The 27,999-nt window shown below is 41.6% G+C and overlaps 1 protein-coding gene across 3 annotated transcripts in view; it reads left to right on the top strand.

Moving 5' to 3' along the window:
* The window catches only part of UBE2R2 (ubiquitin conjugating enzyme E2 R2), a 100,529-nt gene that overhangs the window by 65,693 nt on the left and 6,837 nt on the right, over positions 1-27,999 (top strand). For 2 of the 3 annotated variants that reach the window (XM_034967320.4, XM_034967322.3), the window contains exons 2-3: positions 3,870-3,956; positions 17,052-17,149. In XM_034967320.4, the coding sequence (XP_034823211.1) occupies positions 3,870-3,956; positions 17,052-17,149 (185 nt within the window). The remainder of the gene's footprint in view (positions 1-3,869; positions 3,957-17,051; positions 17,150-27,999) is intronic. The other variant, XM_034967321.3, reaches the window with a different exon arrangement.

Genomic DNA, 27,999 nt, shown 5'->3' with positions numbered 1-27,999 from the left:
ATGCCTGTGATCCCAGCTACTCGAGAGGCTGAGGCAGGAGAATCGCTTGAACCCAGGAAGTGGAAGTTGCAGTGAGCTGAGATCGTGCCACTGCACTTCAGCCTGGGCAACAGAGCAAGACTCCACCTCAAAAAAAAAATAATAATAATTTTAATTGTGTCCCATTTCTTTTTACTTTTGTTCCTTGTGTTTTTGGTGTCACGTGTACAAAACTTAGTGAATGCAAGGTTATGAAGATTTACACCTATGTTTTCTTTTAAGAATTTTATAGTTTCTCTCTTATCTTAGTCCTCCAATTCAATTCATTGTTGACACTGTGTACCTGGAGATAGCATCAGATCCTATAGGTTAAGGACTCAGTCCCACAAGAAAGACTGCCTCCATTTTGGATGCCTATGGCAGAACTATACTCCTGATGAATCAGCTATAAATTGGGATTTCCACTACTCCCCCTTAAAAGAATAAGATCAATAAGGCCGAGTGTGGTGGCTCTTGTCTGTAATCCCAGCACTTTGGGAGGCCGAGGCAGGCAGATCACGAGGTCAAGAGATCAACGCCATCCTGGCCAACATGGTGAAACCCCATCTCTACTAAAAAATACAAAAATTTAGCTGGGCGTGGTGGCATGCCCCTGTAGTCCCAGCTACTCAGGAGGCTGAGGCAGGAGGATCACTTGAGCCTGGAGGTGGAGGTTGCAGTGAGCCGAGATTGCACCACTGCCCTCCAGCCTGGTGACAGAGCAAGACTCTGTCTCAAAAGAAAAAAAAAGAAAAAAAAAAAGAATAAGGTCAATAAATTGACCTATCTTCAAATTCACTATTTTTTCTACCTGCTCAAATCTGTTGCTCAGCACTTAATTTTTTTTTTTTAATTTCCGTTTTTGTACTTCTTAAATTTAGTCATCAAAAGGAATGAACAGGCCAGCTGTGGTGGCTCACATCTGTAAATCCCAGCACTTTGGGAGGCCGAGGCATGGGGATTGCTTGAGCCCAGGAGTTCAAGACCCAGCCTGGGCAATATGATGAACCCTCCAGCCCCACAAAAAAATTAGCTGGGCTTGGAGATGCATGCTTGTAGTCCCATCTACTCAGGTGGCTGAGGTGGGTGAATTACTTGAGCCCAGAATGTCAGGGTTGCAGTGAGCTGTAACCCAGTGTACTCTGTCTAGCCTGGGTGACTGACAGAGCAAGACCCTGTCTCAAAGAATCAACAGTTTTTGTACTTAACAACTTAAGAATCTCTCTCTCTCTCTCTTCCCCCTCCTACCCCCAACCCCTTTCTTTTTTCTTTTTCTTTCTTTTTTTTTTTTTTGAGACAGGCTCTTCCTCTGCTGCCCAGCCCTGAGTGCAGTGGTATGATCATAGCCCACTGCAGCCCCACCTCCTGGGCTCAAGTGATCCTCCCACCTCAGCCTCCTATGTAGCTGGGACCACAGACACCACCATACCCGACTGATTTTTAAATTTTTTGTAGAGTAGGGTCTTGCTACCTTGCCTAGGCTTGTCTGAAATTCTGGGCTCAAGGGATCCACCTGCCTGAGCCTTCCAAAGTGTTGGGATTACAGGCATGAGCCACCACTTTTTGTGGATTTTTAAAAATAATTTATTTCATTATTGATATTCAGTATTTATGGGTGAGACACCATTCTCATGCTTTCCTTTAAGTTCTTTAGCCATGATTTTCTTTAGTCCTTTGAAATGTTTAAAGGTTTAAAGATAAGCTGATTTAGTCTTTGCCTAGTAACTTTAATACTTAGGTTTCCAGTTTCTGTTGATTCTTTTTTTTTTCTCCTGTTGTATGGACCATACTTTGTTCATAGCTTGTAATATTTTGCTGAAAACTAGAAATTTAAATAATATACAGTGGCACCTGCAGGAATCCAATTCTCCTCTTCCCCAGGGTTTTTGTTGTTGCCATTGCTGCTGCTGTTGTAATTACTGTTGACTTCTTTTACCTAATTATATAATGTCGATATTATTGTTATGTGTGGCCAGTGAATTCTCCACTCAGCTTAGTGGTCAGGTAATGATTGAACAGAGATCTTGGTTTTCTAGAACCAGTTAGTTAGCTGGAATTTGTGGAGAGGCTCTGCGTATGTGTCATTGCATGTCTTCAACTTAATTCAGACAGGCATTTGCAAACTCTTTACTTTCTTGTTGTATACATTCTCAAGTTAAGCCAGAGGTATAAAGTTAGGGCCTTCTTAGGGCTTTCCTGAGCATGCACATAGTGCTGGGCATGTGCATAGCTCTACACATTGTCATGGTATTACAGACTCACAATAATTTGTCAGAACTTTTCAGAACCATAATGGACAACTCTTAGCCCAGCCCAGCTTTTCCTTAACGTTTTTGGTTAGTCTGTTTTGTATTTTCCACTGCCTCAGGTACCTTTAAGATTAAATAGTTGCCTGCCATTGTTTTCAACAAAGCTGCCAGGGAAAATGTTTTCATACTGGCCAAGCTCCAAATCCAATCATATGTAGACAGCCTTGCAAGTAGAGTTTTCTAGGGAACCATTAGAAAAGTAAACTTAATGACAATTCTCTGGGAGTAAGGCTTTGGCGAAATGCCAGCCCATTCTATCCTCTCCAGGGCTTGTTAGCTTCATCGGTTTTTACTTTGAATGTGTTTTAAGGCTGCTGCACAGCTAGAGTATAGGAGATTGGATTAGGGTAAGTTAAAATCATGTAGCTTGATGTTCTTACTGAATGTCAGCCATTTTCTTTAAATACCTACTCCTTGAATTGTTGCAAGCCTCTGGTTATTTTCTGGAATTCTGAAAATGATGCTTATAATTTTTGGCAATTTTCCCATTGCTTTTGTGGAAGAGAGAACTTTTCAGGTTTTCTGGATTTCTTCATATATAAAATATGGGGATACTGCAAAGGACGTTCACTGCAGCAGGATTTACAGCAAAGGTGTGAGAAACAACCCAAATGCCCAAAATAAGGAAATAGTTCTATAAAATGGTTCATGTAGGTATACATTTGATGGAGTATAATGCAGATACTGTCAGTCATCCATGTAAAGAGAATATTTTATGGTGTAAAAAAAATGTTTACAATGTGATACAGGTGAAAAAAGCAGAATACAAAATACAGTATGTTGAAGTTTTTAAAAATAAGTTTTGTAAGGGAAATCAGCAATGTCAGCATTTATTATTTCTGGGTGATAGAATGACAGTTAAATTACGTGAGTAAAAAGAAAAATACCGTTGTTCCATATTGTGTACTCTAAAATTAGATTATTTTGTTATAAAATGTACAGAGTACTGTTTTTCACTTGTTTGGCAAGTTAAAATTATATTTATGTATGTTTGTGTATGTGAGTGAGTGTGAGTTTTGGTGACTTAAAATAGCCTTTTATAGGGGCAGGGCACGGTGGCTCACGCCTGTAATCCCAGCATTTTGGGAGGCCGAGGCAGGTGGATCACAAGGTCAAGAGATTGAGACCATCCTGGCCAACATAGTGAAACCCTGTCTCTACTAAAAATACAAAAATTAGCTGGACGTGGTGGCGTGCACCTGTAGTCCCAGCTACTTGGGAGGCTGAGGCAGGAGAATCGCTTGAACCTGGGAGGTGGAGGTTGCAGTGAGCTGAGGTCACGTCACTGCACTCCAGCCTGCTGACAGAGTGAGACTCCGTCTTAAAAAAAAAAAAGGCTTTTATAAATATTTGAAGGGGTGCTGTAAGAACTTACTAATGACCCTGGCACTGGGGATAACAAAGTATGTCTGAGCTACTTTAATCTCAAGAGTTTACTCTATGAAAGGAGCTTTGTTTCTGTAGCGTGTAGTAGGGTGAATTATTAGGCAGATGAATAAGTTATAGTCTCATTTATTAGCATTTCATTTTTTTTCTTTTCAGGCGCATATTAAATTTCCTATTGACTACCCCTATTCACCACCTACCTTCAGATTCTTGACCAAAATGTGGCACCCCAACATTTATGAGGTAAGAGACATCCATCATAAATTTCTCTGAAGATTTTTTTTTTTTTAATCAGTACTTTAAAATAGCCTATCTCAGCACACTTTGATACTTAGGCTTTTGTAGCCATAGAGAAATATTAATGATTTTGCACTTCAGTTAACAGTTTCTGGATTAATTATTTAACATTAGTGTAGTTTTATAATATCCTGTGTATATTCTACAGGATAAAGGATAAAGTAAAGGATTTGGGCTTTAGACTTTTGCTGTTCATTGCTAGGGTTATAATACACATGTCTTTAACATGTGCATTTAAAAATTTAATAGATAATGTAATATAAATTTATTTGTGTGCCTATCCTCTAACTTCACAGCAAGGGTCACCTGTTCCTATGGGTGAGAGATTCAGCTTTTGGTAGGGGGAGCGGGATTTATCCCATTACATTTGGACTGGCCTCCTTTTAGGAATTGCTGCTGAACATTTGGGAGGCTCTTTTGGAATAAATTCAAGGTGAGGTTCTTGTACTAGACAAGTGCACATGCCTAGGGGAAGCATTTCTAGCTTTGTTGATGAAACGTACTTAGCTTTGGGCTAATCCATAAGGATACTAGAATAATGCATTCTGTTTCTCAGGTTGATATATGAGGGCCCGCTAGTTTTTTTCCTTTGAGGCTACTCTTCACTATTCTATAAGTGTGCTTTTTTGTTTGTTTGTTTGTTTGTTTTTGAGACAGTCTCGCTCTGTAGCCCAGGCTGGAGTGCAGTGGCGCAGTCTCGCTCACTGCTACCTCTGCTTTCCAGCTCCCAGTTCAAGCAGTTCTCCTGCTTCAGCCTTCCGAGTAGCTGGGATTACAGGCATGCGCCACCATGCCCAGCTAATTTTTGTATTTTTAGTAGAGATGGGGTTTCACCATGTTGGCCAGGCTGTTCTTGAATTCCTGACCTCGTGATCCACCCACCTTGGCCTCCCAAAGTGCCGGGATTACAGGCGTGAGCCACCGCGCCTGGCCTACTATTCTAAAAGTGTGTTTTTAAATCTCCAAATGTTTTGGGGATTTTGCAGGTATCTTTCTGTTAGGAACTTCCAGTTAAATTCCGTTGTGATCTGAAAGCAGACATTGTATGATTTCTATTTTTAAAAATTTGTCAGTATGTGCCTTATGGCCCAGAATGTGGTATATCTTCATGAAAGTTCCATGTGAACTCAAGAACAATGTGTAATCTGCAGTTACGAGTGGAGTAGTCTATAATGCTCATTATATACACTTGAAGAATGGTGTTGCTGAGTCCAGCTATGTCTTTACTTATTTTCTGCCTGCCAGCTCTGTCCATTTCAAAAAACAAAAAAACAAAAAAAAATTCTGTAATCTTTTATTTGCAATATGGTTTTGCAGTGTTGTCATTTTTTCGTAGCAGCATCCCAAGCATTGAAATTGCTTTAGATTCTTGCCATCTTAGTCATGCATCAGTTCTTTTTTTTGGCCCTGTGGATGTTGGAAGTACCTTTGCTCCAGAAACTGAGCTAACATCACCTTTAAATTACTTTTATTTTATTTATTTATTTGTTATTTGAGACGGAATCTCTGTCACCCAGGCTGGAGTGCAGTGGTGCGATTTCAGCTAACTGAAACCTCCACCTCCTGGGTTCAAGCGATTCTCCTGTCTCAGCTTCTTGGGTAGCTGGGACTACAGGTGTGCACGACCACACCTGGCTAATTTTTGTATTTTTAGCAGAGACAGTGTTTCACCATGTCGGCCAGAGTGGCCTCGAACTTCTGACCCCAAGTGATCCACCTGCCTTGGCCTCCCAAAGTGCTGGGATGACAGGGTAAGCCGCCATGCCCGGCCACCTTTAAATTGCTTTTAGGCAAGAAATGGAGAACTCGCTCTAGGGTCTTGAATTTGGAGTTCATTCTGTATAAATGAGCACATTGGGGCAGCTGTGTCATTTTCCACAGTCTGTTTCTTATGTAAGATATCTTAATTTTTCTTTTTCAGACAGAACAGACTGGTACTGAAATGATATATAGTTTTCTTTTTAGAAATAAGCTTTCTAAATATTGTTTAATATTTGACATAATATAAATAAACAATAGTGACTACACTGTTCTGTGTAACAACATTATCTTCCTTTTGTAGGAAAGAGTCTGTAGAAGTAATTCATTGTTTCCTAAGTTCAAACTGAGTTCAGTACGCACAGCAGTATTTTGGTATCTGTCTTAGTACATTTGCTTAGACTGGATAATATATTAACAACAGAAATTTATTGCTCACAATTCTGGAGGCTGGGAATTCCAAGACCAAGCCACCAGCACATTTGGTCTGTTGAGGGCTTGTTTTTCAAGCCTGTTTTGTTGCATCTTTATGGGAGAAGAGGCAAGGCAGTTCTCTCTTGCCTCTTTCTTTTTTTTATTTTTAGTAGAGACAGGGTTTCACCGTGTTAGCCAGGATGGTCTCGATTGCCTGGCCTCATGATCCGCCCACCTTGGCCTCCCAAGGTGCTGGGATTACAGGCGTGAGCCACCGCACCCAGCCCTCTCTTGCCTCTTTCATAAGGGTGCGAATCCCATTCATGGGTGACACCAAAATTCAGACCATAACAATGTCCCTGTCTAATAATTAAAGGTTTTTGCCTTTACAGTTACGTGGTGTATATATAGATTTTAGATAGCAAGAGAGAAGTGAGAAGGAGCAAACTTTTGTCTTGCAATTGAGAGCTAATTACTTTTGTGTTTTTGAGATGGAGTCTCGTTCTGTCACCCAGGCTGGAGTGTGGTGGCATGATTTCAGCTCACTGCAACTTCTGCCTCCCTTCAAGGATTCTTCTGCCCCAGCCTCCTGAGTAGCTGGGACTACAGGTGTGCGCCACCACACCCAGCTAAGTTTTGTATTTTTAGTAGAGACAGTGTTTCACCATATTGGTCAGGCTGGTCTCTAACTCCTGATTGTGATCCTCCCACCTCGGCCTCCCAAAGTGCTGGGGTTACAGGCGTGAGCCACCGCACCCAGCAGAGAGTTAATTGCTCTTAAAGCCATATACATACTATTTCCATCTCAGTTATCTAATTCCCAAACACCTCTCAAAAAAGAAACAGAAAAATAGGAAAAAGGAGTCAAAGCTCTACAGGAAAGAAGTGTAGGTAGGTAATTACACTCCCCTTTCCACTTTTTTTTCAGTACATAGGCTATTTAGTTCTTTCAAGAGATACCATTAGATCATGATATAAAATTTTTTCCATATTCATAATGAATTTTTCTACAATAAAATGCATGCATATCCCATAAATGTGTAGATATTTTTCACACACAAATGTTTTGTTTTTAAAGAAGTGATAGGCCGGGCGCAGTGGCTCACCCTATAATCCCAGCACTTTGGGAGGCTGAGTTGAGGAGTTCAAGACCAGCCTGGTCAACATGGTGAAACCCCGTCTTTACTAAAAATACAAACATCAGCCGGGTGTGGTGGCACGTGCCTGTAATCCCAGCTACTCAGCAGGATAAGGCAGGAGAATCGGCTTGAACCCGGGAGGCAGAGGTTGCAGTGAGCTGAGATCGAGCTAAGGCCGGGCTCGGTGGCTCACGCCTGTAGTCCCAGCACTTTGGGAGGCCGAGGCAGGCAGAACATGAGGTCAGGAGTTTGAGACCAGCCTGGCCAACATGGTGGAACTCCATCTCCACTAAAAATACAAAAATTAGCCAGGCGCAGTGGCAGGTGCCTGTAATCCCAGCTACTCAGGAGGCTGAGGCAAGAGAATTGCTTGAACCCAGGAGGCAGAGGTTGCAGTGAGCTGAGATCATGCCACTGTACTCCAGCCTGGGCGACAGAGCAAGACTCTGTCTTGCAGGGAGGGGGTGGTTGGGGGAAGAAGTGACAAATCATATTTAGGAATTAAATTTGATGTTGTCAAAGGAATCATAAGAAACTCTTCTCACGTGACTATTAACCTTCATAGCAGTATGGAAAGGAAATGGTATCAGAATTGAAATTTTTGAGGGCCAGTGTTGGTATTTGTGGTAATAGAGATCTAGAGACCCCATCTGGCCAAAAATAGTTTCTTATGTCATATTTTTTGTTGTTGTTGTTGTGGGTTTTTTTTGGGTTTTTTTGGTTTTTTTTTTTGAAATGGAGTCTTGCTCTGTCACCCAGGCTAGAGTGCAATGGTGCAATCTTGGCTCACTGCAACCTCCGCCTCCCGGGTTCAAGCTATTCTCCTGCCTCAGCCTTCTGAGTAGCTGGGATTACAGGTGCCCGCCCGGCTAATTTTTGTATTTTTAGTAGAGACGCCGTTTTACATCTTGGCCAGGCTGGTCTCGAACTTCTGACTTCGTGATCCACCTGCCTCGGCCTCCCAAAGTGCTGGGATTACAGGAGTGAGCCACCACACCCAGGTCTTATGTTTTTTAAAAGACAGGTGTGGTCAGGTGTGGTGGGTCACGCCTGTAATCCTAACACTTTGGGAGGCCGAGGTAGGCGGACCACTTGAGGCCAGGAGTTCAGGACTAGCCTGGCCAACACAGTGAAATCCCACCTCTACTAAAAATAGAAAAAATTAGCTGGGCATGGTGGTACACACCTGTAATCTCAGTTGCTTGGGAGGCTGAGGCATGAGAATCGCTTGAACCCAGGAGGCAGAGGTTGCAGTGAGCCAAGATTGCACCACTGCACTCCAGCCTGGGCAACAGAGTGAGACTCCTGTCTCAAAAAATAAATAAATAAATAAATCAAAAGACAAGCGCTTTGGTCACAGTTTATTAAATAAATGTATAGATATATTACTGCAGCCCCCAAAAGTTGTAAATAACTGTTGTGTTACATGAGTGGATTTATTTTAAAATTGTCTTCTCCTTGAGTTAAAGCTGCAAAACTTTCTGTTGCTGTTGGCTGGGCACAGTGGCTTATGCCTATAATCCCAGCACTTTGGGAGGCTGAGGCAAGTTCACCAGGCGTAGTGGCACATGCCTGTAGTCCCAGCTACTTGGAAGGCTGAGGTGGGAGGGTCACTTGAGCCTAGAAGGTCGAGGCTGCAGTGAACTGTGTATATGTATGTGTGTGTGTATATATATATTTATATTTTCATCATTACCATATTTGTGAAATTCATTAGTATCAATGGAGAACTAGGAAAACTAAGGAAATTTGATAGGAATTTGTCATCAGTGATTGTACTGCACAATCTATTTCCTTTCTGCTTTGCGAATTTGTCATCAGTGATGGTACTGCACAATCTATTTCCTTTCTGTTTTGCACTGTGTTTAGTGAGCCTTAATATGTATGTTACTGGTTACATTCTGGTCATATTGTTAAAAAGTAGACAACTAATGAGCACCATATTTTTCACAAACTGTATTACAATGAGAGTTCATATAACACTTTCTTTACTACAGACTTCACAGATAAGGCAACACATAGAATTTCACTGTTCATTAGTACCTAAACATTTTTTATAATAGACATTAATTTTTAGAGCAGTTTTGGGTTCATTACAAAATTGAGGGGAAAGTTCAGAGAAAAAAATTGCTGATTATTTTATTAATAGTGTGTTGTAGAACACAGTATGGAGCTTTTTATAAGTTGCTCTATGGGGATATACATTTATAGGTTTATCTATATGGTACATTAGCCATCATTTAGAATATATTAGTATTTAGGCCACTAAATTTGTACTTTTCAGAGCTGAGCTCTGGTTTGTAAATAACTTGTCACAAGCAGGATTTTATGCATATTTATGTAATTCTTGGATTTACAGATCTTATCCATTTTCTCTTAACATTTTAAGGTATAGGGAAAGGTTTCCTAAGTATTGACATGCCCAAATTTGGCCATATATCAGAATCATGTGGAGAAGTTATTAAAAAGAATCCTGGAAATTTTTATTTAATTGGATTTGGATGGGGTGTAGGCTAGATAATTCTTCATTTTATCTTTTAGAATCCCCATTCTAGAGTCCAATAACTTCCTCATTAAAAAAAAAAAGAATTTATTGAGATGAAATTCACATACATAAAATTAACCATTTAAAGTAAACAATTTGCAGGGAGATCCCTTGAGCCCAAGAGTTCGAAGTTTCAGTGAGCTACAATCATGCTACTGCACCAGCCTGGGTGACAGAGCAAGACTGTATCCTTCATTCATAAATAAATAAAATAAATAATCAATTCAATAACATTTAGTATGTTCATAATGTTGTACAACTATTAATACCTCTATGTAGTGGTAAAGCGTTTCCATCACTCCAACTTAAAATACACTACATATGAAGTAATTTCTCTCCGTTCCCATGTTCCCTCAATCTCTGGCAACCACTCATCTGCTGTCTCTATAGATTTACATATTGCAGATATTTAGTATAAATAGCGTCATATAGTATGTGACATTTTGTGTCTGGCTTGTTTCACTCAGCACAATATTTTGGAGATTCATCCACCTTGTAGTATGTATCAGTACTTCATTCCTCTTCATGGCTGAAGAATATTGCATTATATAGATATACCACAGTTTGTTTCTACATTTATCTTTTGATGGACACATTTGGATTGTTTCTCCCTTTTGTATATGTGAATAGTGCTGCTCTGAACATGCATGTGCATGTAGTTTTTGGGTACCTGTTTTCAGTTCTTTGGGTTACATACCTAGGAGTGGAATTGTGGGGTTAAATGGGAATTCTATGTTTAACTTTTTATTTATTTATTTATTTATTTTTTGAGACAGAGTCTCACTCTGTTGCCCAGGCTGGGATGCAGTCAGGATCTCAGTTCACTGCAACCTCTGCTCCTGGCCCCAAGCTATTCTCGTGCCTCAACCACCCAAGTAGCTGGGATTACAGGTGTGCACCACCATGCCCAGCTATTTTTTGTATTTTTAGTAGAGACGGGATTTTGCCATGTTGGCCAGGCTGATCTAGAACTCCTGGCATCAAGTGATTCACCTGCCTTGGCCTCCCAAATGCTGGGATTACAAGTGTGAGCCACTGTGCCCAGCTGACTTTTTCTTCCTTCTTTTTTCTTTTTTTTTAAACCCATTTTCCTGTTAGTGCTGGGATTACAGGCATGTGAGCCACTGTGCCCAGCCATCTTTTAAATGGACTGCCAAATTTTTTCTCATAGCAGCTGAACTGTTGACATTTCCACCAGCAGTGTGTGTGTGTTCCAGTTTCTTTACATCCTTACCAACACTTGTTATTTTCCTTTTTTTAAAAAAAGGCTAGGTGCAGTGGCTCACATCTGTAATTTCAGCACTTTTAAAGGCCAAGGCAGGAGGATTGCTTGAGGCTAGGAGTTTGAGACCAGCCTGGGCAACATAGCAAGATCCCCATCTCTATATTTAAAAAAAAAGGACAAAATATAGCTATCCTAAGTGGGTGTAAAGTGGTAGCTCATTGTGGTTTTGCTTTGCATTACCCACATGGCTTATGTTGAGCATCTTTTCATGTGCTTATTGGCCATTTGTATACCTTCTTTGGAGAAATGTCTGTCCTAGCTCATTTTTTATTTTTCATTTATTTTTGGGGAATGGGGTCTTGCTCTGTTGCCCAGGCTGGAGTGGCCCAATCATGGCTCACTGCAGCCTCAAACTCCTGGACCCAAGCAGTCCTCCCACATCCACTTCCCAAGTAGCTGGGACTACAAGTGTGTGCCACTACACCTGACTAGTAAAATTTTGGGAGGGGGGGGCCACGTGTGGTGGCTCACACCTGTAATCTCAGCAGTTTGTGTGGCCAAGGTGGAAGGATTGCTTGAGCTCAGAAGTCAGGACAATCCTGAGTAACAGCGCAACTCCATCACTATAAAAAAAATTTAAAAATTATCCAGGTTTGCTGGCTGTCATCTGTGGTCCCAGGTACTTGGGAGGCTGAAGTGGAAGGATCACTTGAACCCGGGAGGGAGGTAGAGGCTGCAGTGAGCTGAGATTGCACCACTGCACTCCAGCCTGAGAGACAAAGTGAGACCTTGTCTCTTTATGTCACCCAGGCTGGTCTGGAACTCCTGGCCTCAAGCAGTCCTCCCCGCTCAGCCTCCCACAGTGGTGGAATTACAGGCATGAGCCACTATACCTGGCCTTCCCTATTATTTAAATGGATATCTTTTTGTTACTGAGTTTTAGGAATTCCTTATATATTATACATATTAAACCTTTATCAGATATATGATTTGCAAATGTTTTCTCCCATTCTATAGGTTGCCTTTTCACTTTCTTGATAATGTCCTTTAGATGCATAAAAGTTTTCTATTTTAATGAAGTGCAGTTATTTCCAAGTCTTTGATCTATTTTCAGTTAATTTTTGTATATGACATGAGGTAGGAGTTCAGTTGCATTTTTTTGTTTGTAGAAATCCAGTTGTCCCACCACCATTTATTGAAGAGTCTGTTTTTTCCCCATTGAATGGACTTGGCATCCTTGTCAAAATCAATTGGCCATCAATGTATTGGATTATTTCTGGACTCTCAATTGTAAATTATATTCCATTGGTTTATATGTCTGTCATTATGCCAGTACTGAACAACATGGTTGTCTTTGTAGTAATTTTTAAAATTAGGAAGTGTGAATCCTCCAACTTTTGCTTTTTCCAGATTGTTTTGGCTCTTTGGGTCCCTTAAATTGCTATATAAATTTTAGGATTACCTTGTCAATAACTGTAAAATGGGAAGGTAGGATTTGATAAGGATCGTGTTGAATGAACCTGTAGATCAAACTGGGGAATAGAACCATCTTAACATCATAACTCTACATTTTTTCAGGTCTTTTAAAATTTCTTTGAGCACCGTTTTGTAGTTTTCAACGTACAAGTCTTTTCCCTTCCATGACTAGATTTATTCTCTCTCTCTCTCTCTTTTTTTTTTTTTTTTTTTGAGATGGAGTCTCGCTCTGTTGCCTAGGCTGGAGTGCAGTGGCTCGTACTCAGCTCACTGTAACCTCTGCCTCCCGGGTTCAAGCGATTCTCCTGCCTCAACCTGCTGAGTGGCTGGGATTACAGGCATGAGCCACCATGTCTGGCAAATTTTTTGTATTTTTGTAGAGACGGGGTTTCACCATGTTGGCCAGGATGGTCTCGAACTCCTGGCCTCAAGTGATCTGCCAGCCCCGGCCCCCCAAAGTGCTGGGATTACAGGTGTGAGCCACCCCGCCTGGCCAGATCTATTCTTTTAAATGACAATTATCAATGGAATTGTTTTCATAATATCCTATTAGGTTATTTTTGCTAGTTTATAAAAATAAAAGTGACTGAGTTTTGATTATGTATCCTATAACTTTCCTGAATTTATTAGCTTTTGTAGCTTTCTTATATAGGATCATGTCATCTGTGTATAAAGATGCTTTTCTCCCCTTCAACTCAGTTTCCTTTTTTTCTTTTCCTTGTCTAAATACTCTGGTTAGAAATTTCCAGTACAATGTTAAATAGCAGTGGTGAAAGCAGGCATCCTTGTCAAGCTCCCGATCTTAGGAGTAAAGCTTTTAGTCTTTCACCATTGTCACCACTGAGTATGATGTTAGCTGTGGGTTTTTTTGGTTTTTTTTTTTTAGATGGAGTCTTACTCTGTCGCCCAGTCTGGAGTGCAGTAATACGATCTCGGCTCACTGCAACCTCCGCCTCCTGGGTTCAAGCGATTCTCCTGCCTCAGCCTTCTGAGTAGCTGGGACTACCGGCGCTGTGCCATGACTGGCTATTTTTTTTTTTTTGTATTTTTAGTAGAGACGGGGTTTCACCGTGTTAGCCAGGATGGTCTTGATCTCCTGACCTGGTGATCTGCCCGCCTTGGCCTTCCAAAGTCCTGGGGTTACAGGCGTGAGCCACCGTGCCTAGCAACTGTGGGTTTTTAATAAATGCCCTTTATCATGTTAAGATAATTCCCATCTATTCATAGCTTTCTGATTGTTTTTATCATGAAAGAGTGTTAGATTTTGTCAAATCCATTGTCTGTGTCAATTTGGATGCCTATTTTCTAATATGTCATTTTGAAATGCAAATCTGTTGAGTTCATTCCACTACTAAGAAGGTTGTGTTTTTTGTGGTTTTTTTTGTTGTTGTTGTTTGTTTTTTTAATATATATTACGCTCTGAACCAAGTAGCATACTTCTGTGGCCTAATTTTTTTTTTTTTTTTTTTGAGACGGAGTCTCGCTCTGTCGCCCAGGCTGGAGTGCAGTGGCGCGATCTCAGCTCACTGCAAGCTCCGCCTCCTGGGTTCACGCCATTCTCTTGCCTCAGCCTCCTGAGTAGCTGGGACTACAGGCGTCTGCCACCACGCCCGGCTAATTTTTTGTATTTTTAGTAGAGATGGGGTTTCACCGTGTTAGCCAGGATGGTCTCAATCTCCTGACCTCATGATCCACTGGCCTCGGCCTCCCAAAATGCTGGGATTCAGAAAAACTCTTTTTTTTTTTTTTTTTTTGGAGACAGAGTTTCGCTTTTGTTGCCCAGGCTGGAGTACAATGGTGTGATCTCGGCTCACCGCAACCTCCGCCTCCCGGGTTCAAGTGATTCTCCTGTCTCAGCCTCCTGAGTAGCTGGGATTACAGGTGCGTGCCACCACGCCCGGCTAATTTTTGTATTTTTAGTAGAGATGGGGTTTCATCATATTGGTCAGGCTGGTCTCGAACTCCTGACCTCAAGTGATCCGCCCGCCTCGGCCTCCCAAAGTGCTGGGATTACAGGCGTGAGCCACTGCACCTGGCCAGAAAAACTCATTTCTACATTTCCCATAGGTTGTTTAAATTGTTATTATTAAAGGAAAGCTCATCTCAAAGCTTCCTCAACGACAAAGCCTTTTATCTTCCACCCCACCTCCCATGCATTCACTGCCCAAATATACCAAGTTTCTCTGTTCTTTTTTCTTTGCTTTTTTTTTTTTTTTGAGATGGAGTTTTGGTCTTGTTGCCCAAGCTGGAGTGCAGTGGCGCAATCTCGGTTCACCACAACCTCCACCTCCCAGGTTCAAGTGATTCTCCTGCCTCAGCCTCCCGAGTAGCTAGGATTACAGGCATGCACCACCACGCCTGGCTAATTTTGTATTTTTAGTAGAGATGGGTTTTCTCCATGTTGGTCAGGCTGGTCTCGAACTCCTGACCTCAGGTGATCTGCCCGCCTTGGCTTCCCACAGTGCTGAGGTTACAGGCGTGAGCCACCACGCCTGGCTCTCTTCTTTTTGTTTTTGTTTTTGTTTTGAGATGGAGTCTCGCTCTGCTGCCCAGGCTGGAGTGCAGTGGTGTGATCTCAGCTCACTGCAACCTCTGCCTCCCGGGTTCAAGGGATTCTCCTGCCTCAGCCTCCTGAGTAGCTGGGATTACAGATGCCACCACGCCCAGTTAATTTTTGTATTTTTAGTAGAGATGGGGTTTCATCATACTGGCCAGACTGGTCTTAAACTCCTGACCTTGTGCTCTGCCTGCCTCAGCCTCCCAAAGTGCTGGGATTACAGATGTGAGCCACCATGCCTGGCCTCTCTCTTCTTTTATCTGTAGTAACTTTTTACATGCCTTATGGTATCTAACCATAAGGCAGTGTGTTAGAATATAATATTTTGTATTAATTTTATTTAAAAAATATTTTATATTGATAATGGTTACATATATATTCATATAGTTTCTATGTGTCTAAATTTGGGTTGTATATGTAAGATTTTTGCACTTTATATAGTTATACCTCCAGTTTTTTAAAAATATAAATCTTAAGTCGTGTGTGGTAGCACACCCTAGAGTCCCAGCTATGGGACTACTGAGGTGTGAGGATCACTTGAGGCCAGGAGTTAGTGGCTGCAGTGCACCATGGTTGTCTTATGCATAATCACTGCACTACAGCCTAGGTAACATAGTGAGACTCCGATCTCTAAAGACAGAAAGAAGTTAAATAAATAAATAAATCTTACCTTCCATGTTAGGCTAAGTCCAAGAGATAAGTCACTGTATTTTACCTAACTTTATCTTTTCTATTGAATTGTGTTCTGTATTGCACATGGTGGGCAATCCATATGTGTATGAATTAACCTAAATGTACTTGTGGATTAAGTTGTGTTAAGTTTATGAAGCAAAATATAATAGCCATAGTGGGAAGTCATTCTAACCATATCTTGAGGATGTTAACATTTGCTGCGAGGCATATTTTTGGTTTATATAAGCCATGGTTATTGACATAGCATCTATCTGAGTAGATATTAAGCAAGGTTAGATATTTTTTCTTCGTTTTTATGTACTCTAGGTACGCAGATATATCTGAAAACAAAGGGATATATATTTGGCTGCTTCTAAGACAATTGAGTCTTGATTTATTATGTTTGTCTTTTTTTTTTTTTTAAGATGGAGTCTTATTGTGTTGCCCAGGCCGGAGCACTATCTTGGCTCACTGCAACCTCCGCCTCCCGGGTTCAAGCGATTCTCCTGCCTCAGCCTCCTGAGTAGCTGGGATTACAGGCGTGTGCCACCACGCCCGGCTAATTTTTGTCTTTTGTTTTTGTTTTTTTGAGACGGAGTCTCCCTCTGTTGCCCAGGATGGAGTGCATTGGCGCGATCTTGGCTCCCTGCAACCCCCACCTCCCAGGTTCAAGCGATTCTCCTGCCCCAGCCTCCTAAGTAGCTGGGATTACAGGGGAGTGCTACCACGTCCGGCTAATTTTTGTATTTTTAGTAGAGACGGGGTTTCGCCATGTTGTTCAGGCTGGTCTCGAACTCCTGACCTTGTGATCCGCCCACCTTGGTCTCCCAAAGTGCTGGGATTACAGGCGTGAGCCACCGTGCCCAGCCAATTTTTGTATTTTTGGTAGAGATGGGGTTTCGCCATGCTGGTCTCAAACTCCTGACCTCAGGTGGTCCACCCGCCTTGGCCTCCCAAGTGCTAGGATTACAGGCGTGAGACACCGCGCCCAGCCCCAGTCAATTTTTTTTATCAGGATTGTACTATAGGAATAGTAAGTCTTCTCACTAGAAAATATACCTTGGAGATTGGTCAAAATAAATATTTTTAAAATGCTTAATTATTATTTATCTTTGATGTTGAACATAAAAAGCAGAATTGTTTTCTCCTTTGATGAAAAAACAGTTTCTAGGAATAAAGGAAACTTTAGAACCGATGTCCCTTTTTGTACATCACTTTTTGAGTATTTACTGAATGTAATGTTTGTGTCTTGTAGAATGGAGATGTATGCATTTCGATTCTTCATCCGCCTGTAGATGACCCACAGAGTGGAGAACTGCCTTCTGAAAGGTGGAATCCTACTCAGAATGTGAGGTAAGGAGGAATCTGGTTTTGGAGTTATTCTTAATCTCCTTATTGTCTTTGCTCCTAGTAAAATAAAATTACGTATTGTCTTTTAACATGTAAAAAATCATCTTTCTTATATTCAGTTTCTTTGTCTTCAGGTAGAGCTTTAAGAAATACGTATGCGTCATTTTGAAGAGCTGTATTTACTAAACAATAATGTATATGATTCTCATTTCCCTATGTTCACTTAGGAATAGATTTTCAAGCCCGAATCCCTACTCTTAACTTATCCTAGTTCTACTCTGGTTCTTTATTACCATCTAACATTAGTGTCATTCATTGGTTGCAGTTAATAAACAATGTTAATTCATTATAACTAACTGAAGTCCATACGCTTTCACATTTCCTTTTTTTTACCTGTCGTTGTTTTGCTCCAAAATATTTCATACGTATAAATATATATCTATATATGTACGTGTATACATATATGTATTTAAATTTTTTGTAGAGATGGGGTCTCACTAAGTTGCCCAGCTGGTCTCAAACTCCTGGCCTCAAGCAGTCCTCCCCACTTGGCCTCCCAAAGCACTGGGATTATAGGCATGAGCCACTGTGCCCTGCTCATCACATTATTATTTAATAGTCATGTCTTCATGGGCAACTCCTCTTTCTCTCTGTCTCTGTCTCTCTCTCTCTCTGTCTCTGTCTGTGTCTCTGTCTCTTGTCTTTGAGACAGTGTCTTCCCGTCACCCAGACTGGTGTGCAGCGGTGTGATCACAGGTCACTGCAGCCTCGACCTCCTGGGCTCAAGTGAGCCTTTCACCTCAGCCTCCCAAGTAGCTGTGACTATAGGTGTATGCCACCATACCTAGCTATTAAGCAACTCTTGATTATAAATTTTCTTGTTTTTGATGACAATTTTGGGGGGTACTGATCAGGTATTTTGTACAATGTCCCCCAGTTGAGATTTTTCTTATGTGTTTTCTCATGATTAGTCTAGGGTTATAGGTTTGGGAGAGAAAGATCAGAGAAGTAATGTGCCATTTTCATTATGTCATATCTGTAGTATTTACTATCAGTGTGGCTTATCCCTGTTGATGGGATACCTTTCATCACCTGCCTGAAATAATATTTTTAGCTTTTCTCCACTGTAAAGTTGCTCTTTCCTGAACTTTTCATTCTGTACTCCTTGGAAGGAATATGCATAGCCCACAACTAAGGAGAGGGTGGCTATACCTCCTTGAAGCCAGGGTATCTATATAAATTATTTTGAATTCTTCTGCATGGATTGATCTATTCTTCCCCTTTATTTGTTTATTCAATCATTTGTTAAACATTTTTACTGATACAAAAACTAGTAACTTGATTAGAATCTCCAGGTTTATCAAAAGTGAAGAATTGGAAGCTTCCTGACTTGTAATAGAAGCTCTTCAAGATGTGTCAAATGACTGTTGATTATGTTTGTTACTCATTCCTTTGGGTACCTTGTTCCATCTAATTTATTTAGAAAGAGTTGAGAAAATAGATATATTAAAGATTTCAGCATATCTTACCAATATATTTTTTAAGACAGAAAAAATGTTACTTTCTTTCTAAATTCAAATAAATGTGTTTTTACACCTCACCTTGACAACCGTCATCCCTCTGAATGTTTTTTTCTTATATTTCTTTTTTTTTTTTTTTTTAAAGACAGGATCTTGCTCTGTCGCCCAGGCTGGAATGAAGCGGCACGGTCACGGCTCAGCGCAGCCTCAACCTCCCGGGCTTGAGCAATCCTTCCACTTTAGTCTCTCGGGTAGCTGGGACCACAGGCATGCATCATGGTGTCTGCTCAAGATTTTGTATTTTTTTTGTAGAGAGATGGGGTTTTGCTTTGTTTCCCAGGCCAGTCTCAAACTACTGGGCACAAGCAATCCACTTGGCCTCCCAGAATGCTCAGATTATAGGTGTGCCCCAAAGCACCTGGACTAATTTTTAAGTTTTTTGTAAAGATGGGGTCTCACCATGTTGCCCAGGCTGGTCTGAAACCCATGGGCTCAAGTGATGCCCCTGCCTCAGCCTCCCAAAGTGTTGGGATTACAGGTGCTCACACTACACCCGCCTTCTGAATCTCTTATCTATACAAGAATAATACCTACCTCAGTAGGTTGTTGATAGAATTTAAGTGAATAATGCATGTAAACCTACTAGAATGGTGGATATTACCTGGCTGGCTTGGGTTGCAGCTATTATTTTCAAGGAATTTTTTGGGTCTAATGTGAAGCAGTCATTTGCTATCTATTAGAAGAGAAACACATTTCTTAGTTCCTCATATTTATTTCATTTTGCTACAGGGAGACATAATTGCTAGATGCCTGTATCGTAACCAGTTCAAGTAGTACATAATTTATCTTGGGTTCTAAATACATGAAAAGAACTAAAATAATTGTTTTGAGCTGTTTTTGAGATATTCTGTAATTGAGAATATGCTTTCTTTTTTTGAGGGGAAAAGTGTCCTACGTAGCAAATTACGTATACATGAATTATCTCGATAGACTCAATTTTAAATTAGTATTAAAAATTCTGAGTTGTAGGCCGGGCGCAGTGGCTCACGCCTGTAATCCCAGCACTTTGGGAGGCCAAGGTGGGCAGATCACCTGAGGTCGGGAGTTCAAGACTAGCCTGACCAACATGAAGAAACCCTGTCTCTACTAAAAATACAAAATTAGCTGGGCATGGTGGCACATGCCTGTAATCCCAGCTACTCGGGAGGCTGAGGCAGGAGAATTGCTTGAACCTGGGAGGCGGAGGTTGCGGTGAGCCGGGATCATGCCACTGCAGTCCAGCCTGGGCAACAAGAGTGAAACGCTGTCTCAAAAAAAAAAAAAAAAGTCTGAGTTTTATGTATTCTATATTACTCAAGAGTATGTTTGAGGGTGCTACGTCTTCAGAAGTAATTGTAGCACATTATTTTGACATTATAATTAGACAATGTGTATAAAAGTTTTTAAAAAATATTTTGGATGATTTGTTGAAAAAATTGCATCCAAAAAAATCCCCAGTTGTACTTTAATAATGATTCTGGTGCATGGATTTTCAGGACGAGTAATAACCCTAGATTAGAGGAAGTGGTAGCTATAATACTGGTGATTCTTGGTTTTGCTGGTTGAATGTTGAATCAAATGCTTACACCCTCTCCCTATTTGAGAAAATAAGCTTCCCCTTTCCTCAAATACAAAGCCCCAAACAAGATTTTCCTCATTGCATTTTTATGCTGCTTGGCTGGATAATGTATTGCCACCACCCACGGGAATTCAGGCTTTTTATCCTTTACTTCTCTTGCATTTACACGCAAATGATGTCATTTGCCTTATCTCAGCTTAAAGTATTATGAACATTTTTTCTTTTAAAATAGGCCTACTTCTCATGTAATCCAGTCTTTTGGAGGCAGAGGATTCCTTTTATACTTATCTGCCCATCTGAAACTGCCTTTGTTACTTTGGGTACTAGCATCATTTTGTTTCCTCACACTTGAGTCCCCAGGCCACCTGAGCCACAATTTAGGGACATTCCCCATACTCAAATCAAGATTGTTTTCCCTGCTTTTATGCTGCTTTGTTTAGAAGCTTCCCAACTACAACTAGTTATGTGGAGTTACACCTAACATCTTCACACAGCTCTACAAGGTATTTGCGTTGGAAATTGTTTACCTTCTTAGACTTTTTATCACTTAGTTCTATGTAATCATTGGGTAGTCCTTCAACATTTTGATCTTATTGGTGTTTTCGGGGGCTGTGGGATGTTTTGTACACTTTTTGGAACCTCACCTGTCTGGAATACCTGGTGGTGCTCAGAACTCTGAGCGGAAGTCAGGAAAGCACTACCTAATGAGCAGATGTGGAATACTTTCACTTATCCCTTTTGTTTCTGTGTTCACTTGGTTGTGAGACAAGGGAGGTTTTAAAGTAGTAAACTGTTATATTTTCTAACAGGTCATTTATGGCACTGAAATATTAAGAGGGAAGATACAAGATGTAGTGAAAATGGGCAACTATTTTCCTTCTTGTACCTCTCTGCTGCTAAATTATCTAGGGCCAGCAACTGTCTAAGGGTTCTGGGCTCCATGTCCAGTTTATGGGTGGCTGTAGTAAGACAGCAGTGGAGATGGCATAGGGTTCATCTCATCCTGTTTTGGAGTCTTATCTGCTGCCTCTCACTGGCATCTGAAAGTGATTCCATATTCACGTATTTGGTTTTCTTCTCCATAACCACGTGTACTCAAGACTATTGTTCAGCACCTCAATGGACATATTTATAACATAAAGTGGCAAATGGAGCACTTTTGTAACTTGAAGAATAAGGGACTCCAGTTACCTTCAAGAGTCTAAGTCAGTCTGTATTATCAGATCTGGTGAGTAGTGAGAATTAGCCAACCTGAAAAGGAAGAATTTTAGGGATGCAGAGAATCAGCCAACTGGTGTTCACTAAAGGCTCGGTAGCTTGCTACCTCTTGGGAAAACCAGCATACTTCTTTTGAAAGAAAACATCCACAGGCCTCCTCCTCCCAGAGGCCCAGGATTAAATTGGTGGGGCTGGAGGTGGTGGGGAGAGTTTCTTCCTGAATTGGAAAGTTTTAAGGAGTAGGCATTTGTCAGCAAGAATGGAGTTGGGAATTGCCACACGTCTTTGATTAGAAGTTCACAGCATTATGCCTCTTCCTGATGGAGGAAACAAAATGTGCCTTAATACATGATTTGTCTAGAATGATGTGGGAGCTTTGGGGATAGGGTAGGGTGGGAGTGGGAGTAGCAAAGCCCTCAGACTTTGCTATAGAGTTCACAGCTGCTTTCTGTGAGACACCATCCCCAGAACTACTATCTGCTATAGGCTCTGGGATGGTGAAGTGGTCTTGGTGTGGATTTGCTTTATGTTGAAAGAGGCATACATAATGTTTTCTTTTTCAATTTCAAAAATAAAGCGTGAAACCAAATTTATTAACCCAATCAAGAGAGGCTGTTGTTTGGTATAAAAGAGTCTGTCTCAGAAGTGGGGTAGGATATTTTTCTGTCTAGTCTTAAGAACAGAGAGCCAGAGACATCACCCCTAGCATTGGGTGCCAAAGTAAGCACGGTCAGGGGAAACAGGCATAACCATGCTGTTCCTAAAGCTCTTTTAAACCCAATTCTGGAACAGTGTGGTTTTATTTATTTGCTTCCTTGGTTTTTGTGCATGGGGTCCCACTGCCCTCAACCTGCCAATTCCATTCTCTGCAGATGATACATAATTTGGGCATTTAAAAACTATACTTGTATTCCTACCTTGCATTCTCAGGGATACATCAGTCAGCAGCAGATCCAGCACTGCACAGAAGGAGGTGTTATATTTGTTGGTTGCTTTAGCAGCCTAAAGAGAAACTTTATAATAATGTAAACCCGTTAAGCTACTATATTTTACCATCAGTTGCCCTGTTTTCCGTATCATAACAGGCTTCTTTGTTCTTTGTCATGATGTCCTCTTTAAATCCCTCCCCCACATTGAAACATGTAATGAGGACTGAGCTTTAACTAGTCATCTGTAGTTACTGGCCCATCCTTTGATGGAGCAGAAATGAGAGATTTTAAGGACCCACGACAACTAGAAAGGTCAGGGTAGAACCCAGAGTCAGGAAGAGTGGTAGTAACAGTATGCAGGATTTAGGTTTGGCTCCAGAGACCTGGACTTCACACATCAACTGTCATCACATTACGCTGGGTCTATAAAACTCAATATCTAAATCAATCTGCATGTGTGTTTGTGTGTGTGCACATGTGCATACATGCATGCTTGCCCGTGATTATGGCGTGAAGTAAGTTCAGGTTTTGTTGTTGTTGTCGTCGTCGTCGTCGTCGTCGTTGTTGTTGTTGTTGTTGTTGTTGTTTTGAGATGGAGTTTTGCTCTTGTTGCCCAGCTGGAGTGCAATGGTGCGATCTCAGCTCACTGCAAACTCCGTCTCCTGGGTTCAAGCAATTCTCCTGCCTCAGCCTCCCAAGTAGCTGGGATTACAGGCATGCACCACCATGCCCAGCTGATTTTGTATTTTTAGTAGAGACAGGATTTTTCCGTGTTAGTCGGGCTGATCTTGAACTCCCAACCTCAGGTGATCCGCCCACCTCGGCCTCCCAAAGTGCTGGGATTACACTTGTGAGCCACCACACCTGGCATAAGCTTAGATTTTTTGGTTTTTAGGAATAAGCCCTTTCTACTTCTCCCATGCTGTCTGGAGGGATATATACATGGGAGGTGGGAGCAGGGGAAGGTGCCAGTCTGTAATCCTTCAAAATTATGAACTTTTCTTGCTTGGTTTCCAGGCAGACCCTCGAGCCAGGTCTTATTTGTGATGCTAGGGCTATCACGACCCTGTTAAAGTTATGCTTATGGTGACATAGTAGCTAACAGAGAAAGGGTTATCGACATGTTGAAAATGGGCAAATGGAGTATTACGCATTGGGTCATACAATCCTAATTTCCAGTTTCCCTTAAATACTTCTTTAGGCCAGGCGCAGTGGCTCATGTCCTTAATCCTAGCAACTTGGGAGGCCAAGGCAGGTGGATTGCTTGAGCCCAGGAGTTCAAAACCAGCCTGGGCAACATGACGAGATTCCATCTCTACCAAAAAAATTAGCCAGGCATGGTAGTGTGCACCTGTAGTCCCAGCTACTCAGGAGGCTGAGGTGCAAAGATCACTTGAGCCCAAGTGGTCAAGGCTTCAGTGAGCTGTAATTCTGCCACTGCACTGGAGCCTGGGGGCCGGGTGAGACCCAAGTTTGCTTTGTCTTTTAAACACATATGAGCTCTGCAGAACTTCACAGCTTGATTTGCTGTTGGCTAGTCTGTAATATATATTATATATGATGTGTTGGTCTTCATTTTCTTTGAGGGTTTTTATTGTTTACAAACTTATTTTTTATTCAAAACAAGATAGCTAAATAACCTCTGACCAAAGATAACTGAAGCAGGCAAAAGGATCTGAAATATGAACCTCAAGACTGTAAAGTGAGGTGCTTTTGCCTGTCCTTTTTTTCTGTGTTTCCTTTCTCTTCTTAGCATTTTTCTCTTTTGGCCTAGATCCTCTATCCTGAAAAGACCTACCTTATTGCCTCAGTGTGGCATAAAGAGGGGCAGAAGGAGCACATTTATTTCTGGGAGTATCTCTAACTCCTTGAATGGTGGCAGTGGGAATTGTGTAATGAACCACAGAGACTAAGAACTCTCTGGCCCTCATTCTTATCCCAAATTCCCTCTAGGTCTATTCTTTGTTGTAATAAATGTTAAACATGTATTCTGCTGGATTGAGATAGATCAGATCTGTTCCTCTAGACGTGGAGTAGAGAAGGGTGGTGCACCAGTGTGTTCTTGTGGAGGGGCGGGGAAAGCAAAGGGTACTACAGTTATTCTTTATAGGAACCGAGAGTCTGGGGATGATGGGCCCTCAGGGTCTATTTTGCTAGTCCAACCTCTTGTTTCTCCTGAGAAAATACAGTAAATGAATAAGGATTTTAAACACTTAAACTCATTTTTTAAACAAAAAAATGAGCTAGCAGTTGAAATAGTTTTTTGTTTTGTTTTGTTGTTGTTGTTTTAAGACAGAGTTTCGCTCTTGTTGCCCAGGCTGGAGTGCAATGGCACGATCTCGGCTCACTGCAACCTCCACCTCCCGGGTTCAAACGATTCTCCTGCCTCAGCCTCCCGAGTAGCTGGGATTATAGGCATGTGCCACTACACCTGGCTAATTTTTAGTAGAGACGGGGTTTCACCATGTTGCTTGGTCAGGCTGGTCTTGAACTCCCGACCTCAGGTGATCCGCCTGCCTCGGCCTCCCAAAGTACTGGGGTTACAGGTGTGAGCCACCGCGCCCGGCCTGAAATAGTTCTTAAATTCAAATTCAATTTTGTGTATTCCAACAGTATTATCTCAGCAGTTTAGTTTTTTCCAGTTCACATCCATCCATCTGCCTGAGGAGACCAATGCTCTCAGCTTTCCTTATTCTCACAGTTGTCCATCTAATCAAGAATAGTTCCCACCAGGCTTCTGATTGCCCCAGGTTAGGTCACATGCATATCCTCAAATGCATCGCCATAACAACAGAGATGGAATCCTTTCAGCACTTGCTTGGTCTTATGTCTACTGCTGTGGGTAGGTAGGTTGTTTGTATAGGAGGTGTGGCACAATGGTAGGAGAAGGAGATTATTCCCCATACAAAAAAGAAAAAGAAAGATTCTGCTCTTCAGACAGAAAAAAGATCCTGCTCTTCAGACAGAAGAAAACTTACTGGGTTGACAGTTTACCACTATATTAGTCTGCTGTATTACTCAGTGCCTCTTAAAACATCCTGGATTTTTAACTTAGGAGGACATGGAATTAGAATTTCTCATTTTGTTAGATACGGATGATTTACCATTTAAAAATTTGTTTCCCAATATACACATCATCTTAATACACAAGATGTAAGAAAACCAACTTGGTGAAAGTACTTGTGGGAATTTTTTCTTAATTCAAGTAATAGGATTCATCTAGATCTGTGTTGTCCAATGTGGTAGCCTCTAACTACATGAGGCTTTTTACATTTGAATTAAAATTAAATACTAGCCTGGCACAGTGGCATGCACCTGTAGTCCCAGCTACTTGGGAGGCTGAGGCAGGATTATCACTTCAGCCCAGGAGTTTGAGGCTGTAGTGTGCTATGATCACGCCTATAAATAGCCTCTGTATTCCAGCCAGGGCAACATAGTGAGACCCTGTCTTTAAATAAATAAATAAATATTAAAATTCACTTCCTCATTTGTGCAGGATACATTTCAAAGTGCTTAGTAGCTGCATGTGGCTAGTGGTTACTGTATTGCACAGCATAGGTTATACATTATCATCATCATCATCATCATCGTCGTCATCATTGAAAGTTATTAGTACACAGTACTGATCTAGACAATTAAACCTATTTTTCTGGCTGGGCAAGGTGGCTCACGCCTGTAGTCCCACAATTTGGGAGGCTGAGGCAGGTGAATAACCTAAGGTCAGGAGTTTGAGACCACCCTGGCCAACATGGTGAAACCCATCTCTACTAAAGATACAAAAAATTAGCCAACTGTGGTGGTGCGCGCCTGTAATCCTAGCTACTTGGGAGGCTGAGGCAGGGGAATCGCTTGAACCCGGGAGGCGGAGGTTGCAGTGAGCCAAGATCACACCATTGCACTCCAGCCTGGGCGACGAGTGAAACCCCATCTCAACAATCAATAAATAAAAATTTAAAAGCACTGTTTTTCCAGCTAGGAGCAGTGGCTCACACCTGAAATCCCAGTACTTAAGGAGTCCAAGGCAGGAATATTGCTTGAGCCCAGGAGTAGAGACGGGGTTTCACCATGTTAGCCAGGATGGTCTCGATCTCCTTACCTTGTGATCTGCCCACCTCGGCCTCCCAAAGTGCTGGCATTACAGGCGTGAGCCACCGCGCCTGGGCTTCTTCGATTCTTTTTAATGTAATTACTGAAGAAATCCAGAAAGCTCTTGAGGGAGGAAGGCCAAGGAGTTATCCTTAACCTAATAGGAGCATGTGTGATCAATGGATTTTAATTAGATAGAAATGTTTTCTTTGAAAATGCCTTTGTCATAATCTTGTATAAAATCATGTAACAGAAATTCTTCACCTTTTTAAGGAAAAGTTTTCATCAAATCAAACATCTAATTGCCTGGTTTCCTCCCTTTATTTTTGGCTTGGGGCCCAGAGCAAAAGGGTATTTTACAACAACACAATCTCTAACCTTTCATCAATGAGAAAAGATAGAGAAATTTCATTTTTCCTCCCATTTTCTCCTAATGCACATAATTTTTAGGGGGAAAAAGCCTAGGAGTAATTTGGAACAGTTTTGGAGCCTATTACGCTTTTATTTATTTATTTTTGAGATGGAGTCTTGCTCTGTTGCCCATGCTGGAGTACAGTGGCGTGATCTCAGCTCACTGCAGCCTCCGCCTCCCGTGCCCAAGCAATTCTCTTGCCTGTCTCAGCTTCCCAAGTAGCTGGGATTACAGGCGCCTGCTACCATGCCTGGCTAATTTTTGTATTTTTAGTAGAGATGGGGTTTCACCGTGTTGGCCAGGATGGTCTCGAACTCCTGACCTCATGATCTGCCTGCCTCAGCCTCCCAAAGTGCTGGGATTACAGGTGTGAGCCACTGCACCTGGCCCCTATTATGCTTTCTAACATAAACTTTATTCCCTGATTATTTGGAATGTCTAATTTTTATCTGTGGATGAAAATTGGCCGTTTGTAACACCCACTAGATTTGTAAGCCATGGGAGACCAGGGATGGCATCTAACTTGCTCACCATTGTACATCCAGCATCTCACTTGGTGCCTCTGGCACACAGTAGGTACATAGTAAATACTTTTGAATAAAGATTTCTATTATTCAGAGACTCTAGTTCTTCTGTTTGAAGGATTTTGCTTTTCCTCCATTCTCCTGCATTACTCTGTCTTCCTTCCAAGTATGGAAAAAATACATTTGGATGTAGCACTGTTTTTCAGGTTAAGAGGCCACAATAAAAACTGGTTATATAGGGCCAGGTGCGGTGGCTCATGCCTGTAATCCCAGCACTTTGGGAGGCCAAGGCGGGCAGTTCACTTAAGGCCAGGAGTTCATGACCAGCCTGGCCAACATGGCGAAACCCTGTCCCTACTAAAAATACAAAAATTAGCCAGGCGTGGTAGTACAATGCCTGTAATCCCAGCTACTCAGGAGGCTGAGACAGGAGAATTACTTGAACCCAGGAGGCAGAGGTTACAGTGAGCTGAGATGGCACCACTGCACTCCAGCCTGGGTGACAGAGCAAGACCCTGTCAAAAAACAAAACAAAACAAAAAAATG

Source organism: Pan paniscus, chromosome 11, assembly GCF_029289425.2.
Source record: "Pan paniscus chromosome 11, NHGRI_mPanPan1-v2.0_pri, whole genome shotgun sequence".
Lineage (NCBI taxonomy): Eukaryota > Metazoa > Chordata > Mammalia > Primates > Hominidae > Pan > Pan paniscus.
The sequence above is the reverse complement of the archived record's forward strand: the minus strand, read 5'-3'. Positions and strand labels throughout refer to the sequence as shown.